At 43.9% G+C, this 15,437-nt stretch overlaps 1 protein-coding gene across 1 annotated transcript in view; it reads right to left on the bottom strand.

The window, feature by feature from the left end:
• Nucleotides 1–15,437, bottom strand: part of RBBP7 (RB binding protein 7, chromatin remodeling factor) — a 26,896-nt gene extending 11,459 nt beyond the window's left edge. Inside the window, exons 1-5 of the mRNA XM_062183883.1 lie at nucleotides 15,113–15,437; nucleotides 14,141–14,285; nucleotides 5,613–5,758; nucleotides 1,476–1,649; nucleotides 363–478 (exon numbers count right to left, since the gene is read on the bottom strand). Coding sequence (XP_062039867.1) covers nucleotides 363–478; nucleotides 1,476–1,649; nucleotides 5,613–5,758; nucleotides 14,141–14,285; nucleotides 15,113–15,128 — 597 coding nt within the window. The 5' untranslated portion in view covers nucleotides 15,129–15,437. The remainder of the gene's footprint in view (nucleotides 1–362; nucleotides 479–1,475; nucleotides 1,650–5,612; nucleotides 5,759–14,140; nucleotides 14,286–15,112) is intronic.

Below are 15,437 nucleotides of genomic sequence, written 5' to 3'. Positions count from 1 at the left end.
GGAATTTCCTTTTACAACATTTGATAAAAATATGCTAAAATTAGTGGTTATGGCTACAAAACTTTTGAGTATACTAAAACCCACTGAATTGCATACGTAAAAAATTAAAAATTAATAAGGTTCCCAAAACACTTTGAGTTTCCATTTTAAGGACATAGAGGTACTCTTAAACAACGGGAGGCCTTTTGCCCACCCTGCATTCTAACGTTGCTTCCAAACAGCTTTGTGAAATACTAAGGCTCCAACAGAGCAAACTGAAGATCATGCTCTAAAACCTGGGAAAATATTACAACAATCAGTGCTTTCTGAGATAGTTGCTTTTAAGTCTCACTATATGAGGTTAGGAAGAACACGTTTCTTACATGGTCATCAGATGCACTTAGGAGATGTCCACTCAAATTAGAATTCCAGGACAGACCATAGCCTTCCTTTTGGTGACCTCTTAACCTAAGATCAGGGTTGCATTCTCCACTTGGGTCTAAGAAAAAAAAAAAGAAATACATTAACTACTAAGTTATTATCGTTACCAGAACTGATGACAGCAAGTTCTCATTCTTTACCATGGAAGCCCTAACACCAACTGCACATGAACAAGAACTTAGTCTGACTCACAATGGCTTTGCAAAGCTGGTTTTTTCCTGCTTAATTTTAATTTTAAATACTCAATGCAAACTGAGTCTGATAACCATTTAATTACTGGTGTCTTTGGAAAACCTAATACCATCCCCCAGACAAAAATACCAAACTATAGCTACCCCACAAATTTGTATAGCAGCAACCCCATTCCCCCGCCTTCAGTCAATTTCTAGAAATATTTCTAACAGGGCAAGTCTGGTTGCATAGTCCTTGTATGGCTTTAGGGTACCCAGCAATCATGACTGACCCTTGGCCAACCACTGTGAGACTGTGACCCTCAGAAAGTTCTTTATGTCACTGACAAAGCTGTGTATACTGAGTGACTTGTCAAGACTTGTAGGATTGTCTAGCATGATTCATGACATGCTCGGTTTCAATGTTGGGGTCTTGAGTTTCCGTTACATGGCTGGTCACAGAGCAAGATATGTCTGTGTGAGCAGACCTCCAAAAAAACCGTAGACCCTGAGCCTCAAATAGGCTTCCCTCTGCTGAGACATTTGGAATACGTTCCTGTGGTTAGCTGCTAGACAGAACATTTGTCCTGCGTGGTTCCAGCAGGAAAGGACTCACAAGCCCATGCCTGACCTCTCTGGACTTCACCTTACGTCTATCTTCCTCTTCGTGCTTTTGCTCTGTATCCTTTGCTTTTCCAAACCTTAGCTATGTGTATAAACCTGTTAGAGTCGCAGGTGGTTATGGGTCTCAACCAAAATAAGTTTAAGTCTTTACATATTAGAGTTATACTACTGTGAATGACCTTAAAAATACTACCTTTTTTAAACATTACCATTTAATAAAAACAAATGCTCGAGTAAGGAGCTAACTTTATTATTACATACCTGGTTTAGCAGGGTGTTTTGTATAGTCAAAAACCAAGACATCAGAAGATGGTGTTTTTGTAGCAATGATATGAGGATTCTGTGGCATGTAACGGGCACGGTTCACTTCTCCTTCGTGATTAATTTTAATTTCACATTCAATTTTTCCTGTTACAGAACCAAAGCCACCAAATTCTAATGTGAGAAGAAAGAAACACAATACATTTAGAATTAAGTCACAAGTTCCTTGATCAGATTTTAGCTTGACAGAATATAACACAAACTGATGAGATGACCTAAAAAAACATAGGTCCACTCAAAAACATCTTGCCACTTAGAAAGCTTTAACTCTGGGGGGCTGCTGCTGTATCTCAGTTTAATCCATGGCCTGCTGTGCTAGCACCCCATGAGTCCCGGCTGCTCCACTTCCTATCCAGCCTCTGCTAGTGCACCTAATAAGGAAGCAAAGATGGCCCAAATCCCTGGGCCCTGACATCCATGCGGAAGACCTGGAAGAAGCTGCTGGCAGCAGCATCGTCATTGTGGCCACATGGAGGGTGAACCAGCAGATGGAGGTGCTCTCTCTCCCTGCCTTTCAAATAAATAAATCTTTAAAAAAAAAGCCTGAACTCTTTGAAAACTTCTTGAGGCTAAACTCAAACACTTTCAAATCATAAACTCAAACAACCAATCCCAACTCATCCTTAAGTCATACATACGGGGCACTTCAAAAAGTTCATAGGGAATAATGAAATTAAGCTTATTTTGGTGCAAAAATTTTGAAATCTATGCACAGCTCTTTCATAATACACACTTCCCTGGACTTTGTGAAGACTCTGCACATATGAAGACATGGATTTCAAAAATTTTTGCACCAAAATATACTTGCTTTTAATTCCATTTCCCATGATCTCTTTAAAGTACCTCTGTACATCTTGCTAGCACACTTGGTTCAACTGCAAGTACCATGCCGAAGTTAAAACAAGGGGGTTAACTTCTCTCTTTGGTGCATGAATAAGACTGTAGTGTTATAATTGTGAAAAAATGCCGCGTAAATAACAAAGTTGCAAAAAAAAAAAAAAAACCCATCATGATTAACTTCTAAGAAGTAGCAGAAAGAGTACAAGTAAAAAACATCTAAGCAGATATAATAAACAAGAACATTTTCTTTTTTGTGTGAATAGATAAAAATTTGAATTAATTGCTGACACTTAAAATGTTAGTAGGCTGGAGCGGGCATTTGGCCTAGCAGTCAGGATGCCCTTGGCCCATATTGGAATGCCCAAGTTTGATACCAGCTGATTCTTGATTACAATTTCCTGCCAATGTGGACTGTGGGAGGCAGCAGTGATAGCTTGGGTGGCTGGATTTCTGCCATCTGTGGGAGATGTGACCTAAGTTCCTAGCTCTGGCTCCCAGCTTCAGCTGAAGGCTGTGGGCATTTGGGGAGTAAGAGGATGGGAGCTCTGTCTACCTCTCCATTAAAAAAAGTTTTAAAAAGTTAGGAGGTTTCACATTACAATTATTTCATCCTGACCTACATGAAGCATTGTCTCTTCTTTGCACATTACTTTTAACTCACCCTTAGTCTCAGGTCAACGATCACTAATTCAAATGCCTAATGGAGCTGGGCAGGTAAGAAGTAAAATAGACTGGGGCCTGGGAGAAACTACACTGAAAGGAATAAACATCTTAGTTCTAACCAGCTTTTGCTACGTGGGAATGCTCAACAAACATTGGTTCCCACTTCTCAGCACATATATCTAGCCAGTCTTCCCTGCAGCAAACACAAATAAATTACTATCTCAGTGTGGCTGGAAACCACACCACATTCCACACAACTACTCCAAAGCTCTCCACCCACTAGTGTCACACAATCATATTCAAAGGTATTCATTTTTTCCTAAGTACTTTACAGAAGTACACTTCAACCTTTAATTTTTAAAGATTTATTTGAAAGGCAGAGTTACAGAGGTGGAAGAGTGGAAGATTTTCTGTCCCCTGGCTCACTCCCCCCAAATGGCTTTAATAGCTGGGGCTGGGTCAGATCAAAGCCAGAAGCTTCTTCTGGGTCTCCCACATGAGTTCAGGGGCCCAAGGACTTGGGCCATCTTCTGCTGCTTTCCCAAGCACATTAGCAGGGAGCTGGTTTGGAAGTGGAGTAGCAGGGATTCGAACAAGTGTCCATATGCGATGCCAGCATTGCAAGCGTTGGCACAACCTGCTATGCTACAGTACCAGCCCCATTCAATCTTTTTTTTTTTTTGACAGGCAGAGTGGATAGAGAGAGAGAGACAGAGAGAAAGGTCTTCAATGGCCGCTGCGGCCGGCGCATCGTGCTGATCCAAAGCCAGGAGCCAGGCGCTTCTCCCGGTCTCCCATGCGGGTGCAGGGCCCAAGCACTTGGGCCATCCTCCACTGCACTCCCGGGCCATAGCAGAGAGCTGGCCTGGAAGAGGGGCAACCAGGATAGAATCCGGCTCCCCAACCGGGACTAGAACCTGGTGTCCTGGCGCCGCAAGGTGGAGGATTAGCCTGTTAAGCCACAGCGCCGGCCCCCATTCAATCTTTCTAAGACCACCGCTACTGAAACTCCCAAACACACAATCCCATCTCCAGGGATTCCAGTGGTTCTAATCCTTTTCCTCCAAGACACTCAATTTTCCCAATTCCTTTAGTTAAAGCAACCTGACTAGCTCTTTAAAAAAATAAAAAACAAACACTCCTAGGTACAATTTACTTTGAATACAGGACTTTGTTTTCTCAAAGTGCTATAAATTGGCATTTGTTAGACTGTAATACACTGGATATACAACTTTAATAACTGAATATACCTACATATTATGCAGACTAATTTGTTAAACTGAAAGACCAGCAAGTATTTCAGAATTAAAATTTAAAGACTTCTGATTACAATATTTACAGAAATAAAGTTCAAGTTGTAGTGGAATGAACTAAACTGGGGAATTGCTAAATTGGGTAAATTTTTAGTCTTGTATTATTTTATAACCCAAATACTGCAATTTCAATAACTTGACAATGTAATATTTTCAATAAGTACGCATCAGAAAATGTTAAGGTTATCAAACTAGTTGAAGCTATGAAGAAAGAGTTAATTCAGCAGGTCTGGTTGCCTAGCCATTTTATCTCTGGAGGACACTGCGACCATTACTGACCCTTGGCCAACTCCTGGGAACATGGACCTCACAATGTTCTTTACGTTACTGATAGACTGATGGTTTTGTGGTACACACCTGGAGCAATGGACCATGCTGTACCAGTTTGTCAGGGTTGCTTTGTACAAATAGCAAGATTGACGATAATGTGCCTGCTTTCATTACCGGGGTCCTGAGTTTCAGCTGTCATGGCTGGTTACCAGCAAGATGTGCCTGTGCAACCAGCCTCCAAGAAAGCCTCAAACCCCAAGACTCACTTGGGCTTCCCTGGGCAGAGGTTTTCTATCCATGTCACTACAGTGTGCTGCCAGAGAAAGAGCACATCCTGTGTGGCCTTGAGTGAGACTTGTGCCTGACCTTCCTGAACTTGCCAATGGCTAGAGTCTTGTAGCTCCTTCTACGCAAATCACCAAACTAAGGGTGGTTGTGACAATACCAAAATGGGGCTGTGTGTATCTGACAACAAGGAAAAAGAAATTTTCAAAAGCTTCCTAAATTAACTCTACCACTGCTCATCTTCCCCATAAATAAACCCACTATTAACTCTTTGGTATACATACATCCTGATTTTTTTCTATGCACACATCAACACATATACATATTGCCACTGTTACCAAAATGGAATATTATAATTATTCATGCCAGTTACTCAGTTAAATTATCTTGGACACCTTTTCATACTGGTACATATATATTTCACATTCTCATTAACTGCTTAGTAGCATTTCAAATATACCATAATGTGTTCAACCAATTTCCGATGAACCAAATTCTGAGCTGCTGGGTTGGTCCTAATTTTTCAATCCTGTAAATAATGATAATGTGAAATCTCTGCACACATGTGGGTGAGCAGTTCTGTAGCACAAAGTCCAAGAAGTTAAGCTGCTGGACCTAAAATTAACAGTATAAGTATATTTAATAACATGCTTTTAAAGAGGCACACTTCTTTAAACATCAATGTTGGAATATATGATATACCTACCACCCTTGTCACTATCACAGTGGGAAGCATCAAACTGTGCATCATCATTGGGAATATGTACTCGAGCAACCACCAGATGATTCTGCTCATCAGATGTATGAGTCCCCAGGACTAGCCAATGAAGGGCATAATCTTTTCCTTCCGGTCTGTTTAAGAAAGAACATAAGTCACACTCATCCTACAAGAAATCTTCAGTTGCTAAAAAACCCAGTCTAGTTCTCTCAAAACATATTAAAATTTCTTTAACAAATATATGTAGAGATATATATAACACTGTCTATGTACCTATTCCCCCTCTAGTAACTAACTTTACAATCCCCACACATAAGAATACAAGGGCGGGCTTGTGTTGTGGTGTAGAGGGTAGAAGCCGCCACCTGTGACTCTGGCATCCCAGTAATGGCTGCTCCACTTCAAATCCAGCTCCCTGCTGATGCACCTAGGAAAGCAGCAGAGATGGCTCAGGTCCCTGGGCCCCTGAACCCATGTGGGAGACCAGAAGAAGCTCCTGGCTTGGGCCTGGCCGTTGTGGCCATTTGGGTAGTGAACCAGCAGATGGAAGATTTCTGTCTCTCCCTCTAACTCTGCCTTTCAAATAAATAAATCTTTAAATAAAAATGCAAGGAAATATTCTAACTACAACATGCAGAGGGTTTGCTGCTTTCCTAACGAGCCATCCTCTCTGCTTTAATTATCAATGTGAACACTTCCTTGTCTACAGCAGCACTCAGAAGGTAGGCAGAAAGAAAACACAAACACAGAAGTCTACTGCCCATCACTCATACATCATGACTTCCCATCTAAATGTATTTTCAGCCCATAGTCCTATTTTTCATATTAGATGTTTCTGGTTTCTTTATGAGAGGCAACCAGGTAAAATGGAAAGAATAAAGTGTGAAGTCAGAAAAACTGGGTTTAAATCCTCTCTGAAACTAAAATTAGCTTTGTCCAATGGCTTAAATCACAACTTCCCTGGGGCCTCAAGTTTCCTCACCTAACAAATAGGTAGTAACTGCAAATGGCCGATACAAAACCCCTTATTTATGTTTATGATTCCTCAAGGTTATGAAATGGCATTCTCAATTTTACTGAGGAGTCTTTGCTGCCTTGTTTTGTGAAAACTCGCCTTTAGGCTGAAGAATTTGCCAATACACCTCAGCACCATAGTCCAAGCAGTGATTTTTACATCATTCTCTTATCAACAATGTTTTCCCATTTGTACCATCTAGAAGAGAAACTTTAAATGGAGGACTGAGAAGTAAGGCTCTAGCCCCCAACGTCAGACAAATTAGACCACTTATCTGTTTGTTTCTAAATTTCACTTGTACAACACTGAATGCTTAAAAAAAGTTTGAAGGTTACTTCCAAGGCATGCAACTTACTTAAGAAATACGTGGGGTCATCAAAAAGCTCATGGAAAATGTGTTGTATAAAAAAAATCTATGCAGATTTCAAATTTTGCAAATCTTAAAGATTTATTTTATGTTAAAGTCACAGTTAGAGAGACCAAGATATCGCCCATTCCTTTGGCTTACTCCCCAAAGAGCTGCAAAAGGCTGGAGCTGGGTCAGGCTGAAGCCAAGAGCCTCTTTCACGTCTCCCACATGGGCGCATTGACCCAAGCATGTGGGCCATCTTGTGCTGCTTTTCCCAGGCCATTAACAGAGAGCTGGATTGAAGTGGAACAGCAGGGACACAAACTGGCACCCACATGGGATGCCAGCATCGCAGGCGTGTCTTTACCTTCTACCCACAATGCTTGCCCCTCCATGAACTTGTGTACACACACACACACACCACACTCTTTCCTTTTTTTGGAGATTTTTTTTCTCCTGCTCCTTGAACTTTCTGAAGTACCCTAGTACAAGCTGAAACTTGACCAAGATTTGACTCACTGGTAAAAAAAAAAAATAAACATACAACTCCAAAACCAAAACAAGGCAGTCATGGCTAAGCAATAGCAACTTGCGTCAAAAAAAAAAAAAAATTAATTTAATCTTAAATGGTCTTCTTATTGAGGGGGCAATGGGCACAAGCCCATTTATTTTTAATTGGCAAAACCACAATTAGAATACTAGGTTCATGGGGCCAGCGCAGTGGTGTAGTGGGTAAAGCCACCACTTGCAGTGGGAGCATCCCATATGGGCGGCGTCAGTTCAAGTCCTGGCTGCTCCACTTCCAATCAAGTACCCTGCTAATGGCTTGGGAAAAACAGAGAATGGCTCAAATGTTTGGGCCCCCACGCTCATGTGGAAGACCTGAAAGAAACTCCTGGCTGCTGCTTTGCCCTGGCCCAGCCCTGGCCTTTGTGTCCATCTAGGGAGTGAACCAGCACTAACTTTTTCAGATAAATTTAAAAAAAAAATTAGAAAATTAGGTTCTAATCAATGTACTTGGACAAAATGAAACTTCTGCAGGGAACAGTGGCTTAAAGTGAAGGGCAACATACATCCACACACACACACACACAATCTCACAAGAAACATTCAAACAGAAACAGGGATACTTGAGAAAAGGAGGCAACAAAGAACAATGTTAGGGCTGCCATAAAAGTGATCTGTTTGTTGTGGGGTTAAGCAGCAAAATTTAGACCACAGGTAATTACAGGTCAGTAATAGAATCTTTCTAAGAAGCACTGTCCCAAGATGGACTGGAGGATCTTAAAAATTCCTCTTGGCTCAAATTCAATTATTCTAGTTTTTCCTGACTTGACATCATAGGATTTTATTACAAATTCTTCCACCTCCATCGTTAAAACAGACTACTTTCCTAAACTAATCAATGACATTTTTCTTCTGATATCAGATGTACTTAAACTGCATGGGCACTAGTGGTTGAAGAACCTACCCATTTTTCAGTACAAGAATCCACTGCTAGGAAATTCACCCAATGATGACAAAAATGTAGTGTTAACAATTTTTGGCAGAAAAGTTCGCAGCAGCAAATAACTGAAAACCACCTAAATATCTATCAATAAGGAACTGGTGACATGAAATTATACTAAGTATAACCATAAATAGAATTCTATGGCACACTTGAAAAATGACCCAAACATGGCCAGCGCCGTGGCTCAACAGGCTAATCCTCCGCCTTGCGGCGCCGGCACACCGGGTTCTAGTCCCGGTCGGGGCACCGATACTGTCCCGGTTGCCCCTCTTCCAGGCCAGCTCTCTGCTGTGGCCAGGGAGTGCAGTGGAGGATAGCCCAAGTGTTTGGGCTCTGCACCCCATGGGAGACAAGGATAAGCACCTGGCTCCTGCCATCGGAACAGCGAGGTGCGCCGGCCGCAGCGCGCTACCGCGGCGGCCATTGGAGGGTGAACCAATGGCAAAAGGAAGACCTTTCTCTCTGTCTCTCTCTCTCACTGTCCACTCTGCCTGTCAAAAATAAAAAAAAAAGAAAAATGACCCAAACATGTACATAGGAAAGTCTCCAATATGCTTTTTTTTTTAAAAAAAAAAAAAGATTTTACTTATTTATTTAGAAAGCAGAGTTACAGAGAGACAGAGGCAGAGGAGTCTTCCATCCACTAGTTCACTCCTTAGATGGCTTCAAGAGTTGGAGCTGGGCCAATCTGAAGCTAGGAGCTTCTTCCGGGTCTCCCACCCGGGTGTAGGGGCCCAAGGATTTGGGCCATCCTCCACTGTCTTCCCAGGTCATTAGCAAGGAGCTGGATTGGAAGTGGAGCAGCCGGGACTGGAACTGGCGCCCATATGGGGTGCTGGCACCGCACACACCCCTCCAATATGCACTTTTACTAAAAAGTGAACAACTTGCTACCACAGAAATGATGGGGCTAGGTACAGCAAGCAGCACAGTGAGTTAAGCCATGGCTTGGGATGCCTGTATCAAATATAGGATTGCCCGGTTTGGGTCTGAGCTATTCTGCTTCTGATCCAGCTTCCTGCTAATGTGCTTGGGGAAGCCAGTGCAGATGACAGTTTAAGTACTTTGGTCCCTGCAACCCACCCGGGAGACCCAGATTGCGCTCCACAGGTGCCTGCCTTCAGCTTGGCCCAGCCCCAGCTGTTATGTATTTGGGGAGTGAACCAGCAGATGTAAAATCTCTCTCCCCCTTCCTCTGTCACTCTGCCTTTGCAACATTTTTTTTAAAGTGAAGACATGTGTATGCACATATGCTGGCTAGATAGATAAGGAATTGAAAACAATGACTGCCTCTGCTCTGGGGAAGGGAACTAGAGGATGCAGAAGGGCGATTTATTTTCCCCTCTATAAGTTTCCTTACTGTCTGAATTTGAAAACAAGGCTTCTTATATACAGAATAAGTTGGCTGCAATGTATTTAAGGAATCAGTTAACAAGCAATACAAAAATCACCAGGTAAAAAAAATAATTTCTAGGGGCTGGCACTGTGGTGTAGCAGGTAAAGCTGCCACCTGCAGTGCTGGCCAGTTCGAGTCCTGGCTGCTCCACTTCTGATCCAGCTCTCAGCCATGGCCTATGAAAGAAGAAAATGGATCAAGTGCTTGGACCCCTGCACCCGCATGAGAGACCCAGAAGAAACTCCTGGCTTCAGATCAGCCCAGCTCTGGCCATCAAGGCCAACTAGGGAGTGAACCAGCAGATGGAAGACATCTCTCTGCCTCTACCTCTCTGTAACTCTGCCTTTCAAATAAATAAATCTAAAAAGAGGTCACACTTAAAAATATAATTTAAGTTACCTAAATAAAAACTTTTGAAAAGCTACATCAATTATTTGGACAATTGCCCAATTGTATTAAAGGAAAATAGCATACAAAGTCCAGCAATCATTAGGAAACATGTTGTACATAGGCGGAAGAAGGGCATATGAGGTGAAGTAGAGTCCAGTTCCTCAAAGAGCTAGGCAGTGAGAACAGCCAACATTTCTACTGTTCTGTATGGTAATAACACAATCATGGTTCATTCATACCCAAACAGAATGCTACAAAGCACCACACAGCAGTCTTCAACATTCAAGAATGCAGGCCGCTTGGCATTTTCTTGCATTCTCCAAACCACTGCACATCCCACAATCCCTTTGTTTACAAGTAATACCAAGACAAAATAATTAATTAATTAATTAAAGCATTTTCTCTTAAGTTCCCATGTGTTAACATAAAAGCAACTCATCTATGATGAAAGGATCATATAGAACTACAGGCTAGGCACCCAAAATCAAAATTCTGAAATTCTGAATGCTGACCTAAGTGGAAAATTCCACACCTGACCTCATGTAATGAGATGCAGTCAAAAACTTAGACACACTAGAAATATTGTATATAATTACTCTCAGGTTATGTATACATGAAACATAAATAAATTCCGTGTTTAGATCTGGGTTTCATAAGATATATTATGTATATGCAAATATTCCAAAATCTGAACAACAGGAAGTCTAAAACACTTGTGGTCTCAAGCCTGCATTATCTTTAAAACCATTAAACAAGATATATATTATAGATGGGGCTGGCACTGTGGTATGGAGGGTTAAGTCACTGCCTGCAGTGCACATCCCTTATGGGTAGTGGCTCCTCCACTTCCGATCCAGCTTCCTGCTAATGAACCTGGGAAAGCAGAAGACAGGCCAAGTCCTTTGGCCCCTGCCTCCCATGTGGGAGATTTGGACGAAGCTCCTAGGTTCAGCCCGGGCCAGCCTGGAAGTTGTGGCCATTTGGGGAGTAAACCATCGAACGAAAGATGTCTCCCTCCTTGCTCTTTCAAATAAATAAGTAAATCTTTTTTTTTAAAGATGCATTATAGGTAGTGTTAAAAAAAAAAAAAGCTCCATTAAGTAGCTTTCATTGAAGCCCAAAATGAACAGTTCTAACAATTATTTCTGAACAGGAAGGGATAGAATAAGCATCAGTCACCACTTACTGAGTACTTATGCTGTGCCAGGCATGTTAACATCCATGATTTTATTTAATTCTCTTAAGTGTAGGCAGTCAGTACTATCAACATCTCTGTTTACAGAACAGATAACTTGATGATAAAGAGACTGAACAACTTGGCTTAGTTTAACAAAGCTGATAAGAAGCAGGGGCAGGATTCAAACTCAGGTCTTTGACCCTGACGCCCTCCCCCCTTTCTACTATATTACAATAGATAAAAAAGACATTCTACCCAAAGTAAATTTTTAATAAATTTTAAATCTGCTTAACAGGAAGATGCAATGAGGCAAATGTGAACAAGGCTCCAAACCAGAATCTGAAAACCTTTGGGTATATGATGCACAATCTATTTTTTTTAAAGATCCATTTATTTATTTGAAAGTCAGAGCTACAGCGAGGCAGAGGCAGAGAGGTCTTCCATCCACTGGTTCACCCCCAAAATGGCCACAACGGCTGGAGCTGGGTCAATCCGAAGCCAGAAACCAGGAGCTCCTTCCAGGTCTCCCAGGTGGGTACAGAAGCCCAAGGACTTGGGCCATCTTCCATTGCCTTCCCAGGCCATAGCAGAGAGTTGGATAGGAAGTGGAACAGCACAGGATGAGAATGCCGCCCATATGGGATGCCAGCAGTGCAGGCAGTGGGCAGCCTTACCCCCTATGCCACAGAACCGGCCCCACAACCAACCTACTTTTAAATCTGTTCAAAAGATACTTCTAAACATCAGTGCTCAGGAAATCTCCATTTTCTAGTTCATCAATTTCGTACATTTGTATGTTTAGATTTTTTGGAAATTCCAACAAGAAACTTCCATTTGTAGGGAAGTCAATGTTAGTATTATGGAGAATCTGGCCTAAGAGTAATTTCATATAAATTAGCTTATGCTTATAAATCACAAAATCCTCTTCCTGGATTAGAGTTTGATTTAATCCTCAAATATAAGCTCACTGGGGGCCAGCACTGGGCATAGCAGGTAAAGCTGCTGTCAGCAGTGCCGGCATCCTGTGTGGGCTCCAGTTCAAGTCCCAACTGCTCCACTTCCAATCCAACTCTCTGCTATGGCCTGGAAAAGCACTGGAAGATGGTCCAGGTGCTTGGGCACCTGCACCCACGTTGGAGACCTGGTAGAAGCTCCTGGCTTTGGCCTGGCCCAGCCCCGGTCATTGTAGCCATTTGGGGAGTGAACCAACGGATGGAAGACCTCTCTCTCTGCCTCTCTGTAACTGTCTTTCAAATAAATAAATCTTAAAAAATAAAGTGTCAGCTCACAATACCCACATGCAACACACTTTTAAAGTATGTGGTCAAATTCCTACTATTGAAAATGCAGAGCTTGGCCGGCGCCGTGGCTCAACAGGCTAATCCTCCGCCTTGCGGCGCCGGCACACCGGGTTCTAGTCCCGGTCGGGGCACCGATCCTGTCCCGGTTGCCCCTCTTCCAGGCCAGCTCTCTGCTGTGGCCAGGGAGTGCAGTGGAGGATGGCCCAAGTGTTTGGGCTCTGCACCCCATGGGAGACCAGGAGAAGCACCTGGCTCCTGCCATCGGATCAGCGCGGTGCGCCGGCCGCAGCGCGCTACCGCGGCGGCCATTGGAGGGTGAACCAACGGCAAAAGGAAGACCTTTCTCTCTGTCTCTCTCTCACTGTCCACTCTGCCTGTCAAAAATAAAAAAAAAGAAAAAAAAAAGAAAAAAAAAAAAGAAAATGCAGAGCTGTATGATCTTGGCCATGGTACTTCTCAGGACATTTCCTCATTGACAAATCAAGAATGATAACAAAAAAGGAGAGACAGATATCTTTAATCCACTGGTTCACTCCCCAAATGCCCACAAGCCCCAGAGCTGGGCCAGGTGAGACCCAGGATCTAAGAACTCCATCTCAGTCTCCCACATGGGTGATAAGGATTCAAAGACTTGCGCCACCATCTTGCTGCCTTCTCAGCTGCATTAGCAGGAATGCTGGCTCTGAAGCAGAGTAGCCTAGGCTCAGAGTAGGCCCTCTGCCATAGAACAGAGGCATCCCAAGCAGCAGTGTAACCTGCTGCGCCATAACTCCTGCCCCAAAACAAAACAACACCTTTTCTGTGGAGAACTGTCACAAAATTCTTTTTCCATTGGCCAATTAAAACTTACTCATCATGGGTGCTGATTACATGTGCGTCCACTATGTAAAGATTCAAACCAATGCTTAACTATTTGTACATCTCTAATGTATACTACTTGTCAATAATTTTAAAGACATGTGTTAGTCTGCAGCCCAGAGAGATTGCAATCTACATTTAAGTCTAAGCAGTGTAAAACATATTCACATCCAGTACTTTCTACAAATGTCATTAATCTCACAACACTGTCCCTCCTTTATACCATCGCACTTACTTGCCAGAAATCATCCACTATGTCACTTAGGCTTTGAAAATAAAAACCACCTTCCACCTTTTCCAGGGGCTGATTACCTGCTTATGTTCCATGGAGGGTCTTAAAAAAAATTCTTAGAAAAACTATGTGTGGATTTCAAAATTTTCTGCACCAAAATAAACTTATCTTTTTTAAATTTCATTTTCCCACAAACATTAAGTACAACTGTAGGCATAAAATACTCCAAAACTAGAAAATTCAGAATGATAAATTTACTCAAAAATAAAAGTAACCAGAAATCCTTACTTAGTCACTTCAGGAAGCCACTGAACTGTAAGACTGGGCCACTGAAGAGCATGGGTCATAACCAGGTCATATAGAAACGGTGTATTCTTCTTCCAGATTTTATACTCTTCGTTGATGACACGCTCCTCCACAGTATCTTCAAACACTGAAATTTGGAGAAAGCCCATACGATTAAGTGGTTGAGAGGGATCGAAGTCAACAATCTGTACAGACATGGAGGTCACCTCGTGATTGCCACACCTAGTCTACTCTTTCCTTCTGCCTCTAATTTGGACACGAACAACTAACTACTCTTCCAAAACGTGGTGAGAATATTACCACTGGGAAGCTCTTTTTTTTCCATTTTGAGATTGTCTTCTGCGTATACAGAATTGGGTAACTACACGGACACGAATTGTTTAGCCCGTTACAGCTGTTCGCACCTGTTCCACAATGACTACCTGTACGTAGAGGGGCTCCACGACCCACCCAAGGAGACAAATCCACGTGTAGCAGAAACCCATCGGCCTGCTCCCTCCATCCCCCGCCACGAGAGGCCCCAGCTCCCACGACGCCGGCGATGGCAGCCATAGGCCGGCGGACTCCACAACCCCCCTCCCCCGGACAAGGGCCGCGACCCCGAGGCGGCGGACGTGCGCGCGCAGAAGCCGCCGTGCTCGTTTCAGAACAGCGGAGACCGCCTCCGCCCCGGGGCCGAGAGCGCCGGAGGGAGCGCAGCCGCGAGCGGGGAGGGGGGGGGGGAGCGGGAAGCAGGGGGGAGGGGGGCCCACTCCTCGGCCCCGCGCCCGGCTCCGGAAGTATTCCTAGCCCTCCGCGCGGCGGTCCCATCCCGCTCAGGCCCCCGAAGGCGCGCGCCCGGCCCCGCCCCCTGCTCCTCACGCCAATTCGCGCCTTTCGCCGGCGCGTGCCGCGGCCTCGCGCGCCCGCCGCCCCCCGCCGCCACGGCGCGCGCCGCCCCGCAGGGCCTCTTACTCTCTTTACTCGCCATCTTGCGTCGGGTCGTTCGCCCCTCGAAGCCGCCTCGGACTCCCCTCGCTAGACAAGCGCAGCCCGACCGCTGGCGCTCCTGCCTTTCCGCTGGCGCGTCACACAATCTTAGCTTTCAAAGCCTGAGCTCCGTCTCGCTGCCTGGGTTCTTCCCCAGACGCTGCGCCTTTCTCTTCTGCCTCTCCTCGCTCACGGATACCGAGGTCTGAGGCGCTCTTCTCTCTCTCTCCAAACTTGGAACGAGACTTTTCAACCCGCGCCTCACAGCCCGCCCAGGCAGCTGAGCGCAGGCGCAACCGCCCTGGGAAAA

The sequence above is a fragment of the Lepus europaeus genome, chromosome X (genome assembly GCF_033115175.1).
Source record: "Lepus europaeus isolate LE1 chromosome X, mLepTim1.pri, whole genome shotgun sequence".
Classification (NCBI taxonomy): Eukaryota; Metazoa; Chordata; class Mammalia; order Lagomorpha; family Leporidae; genus Lepus; species Lepus europaeus.
This window is presented reverse-complemented; position numbering and strand designations above follow the sequence as displayed.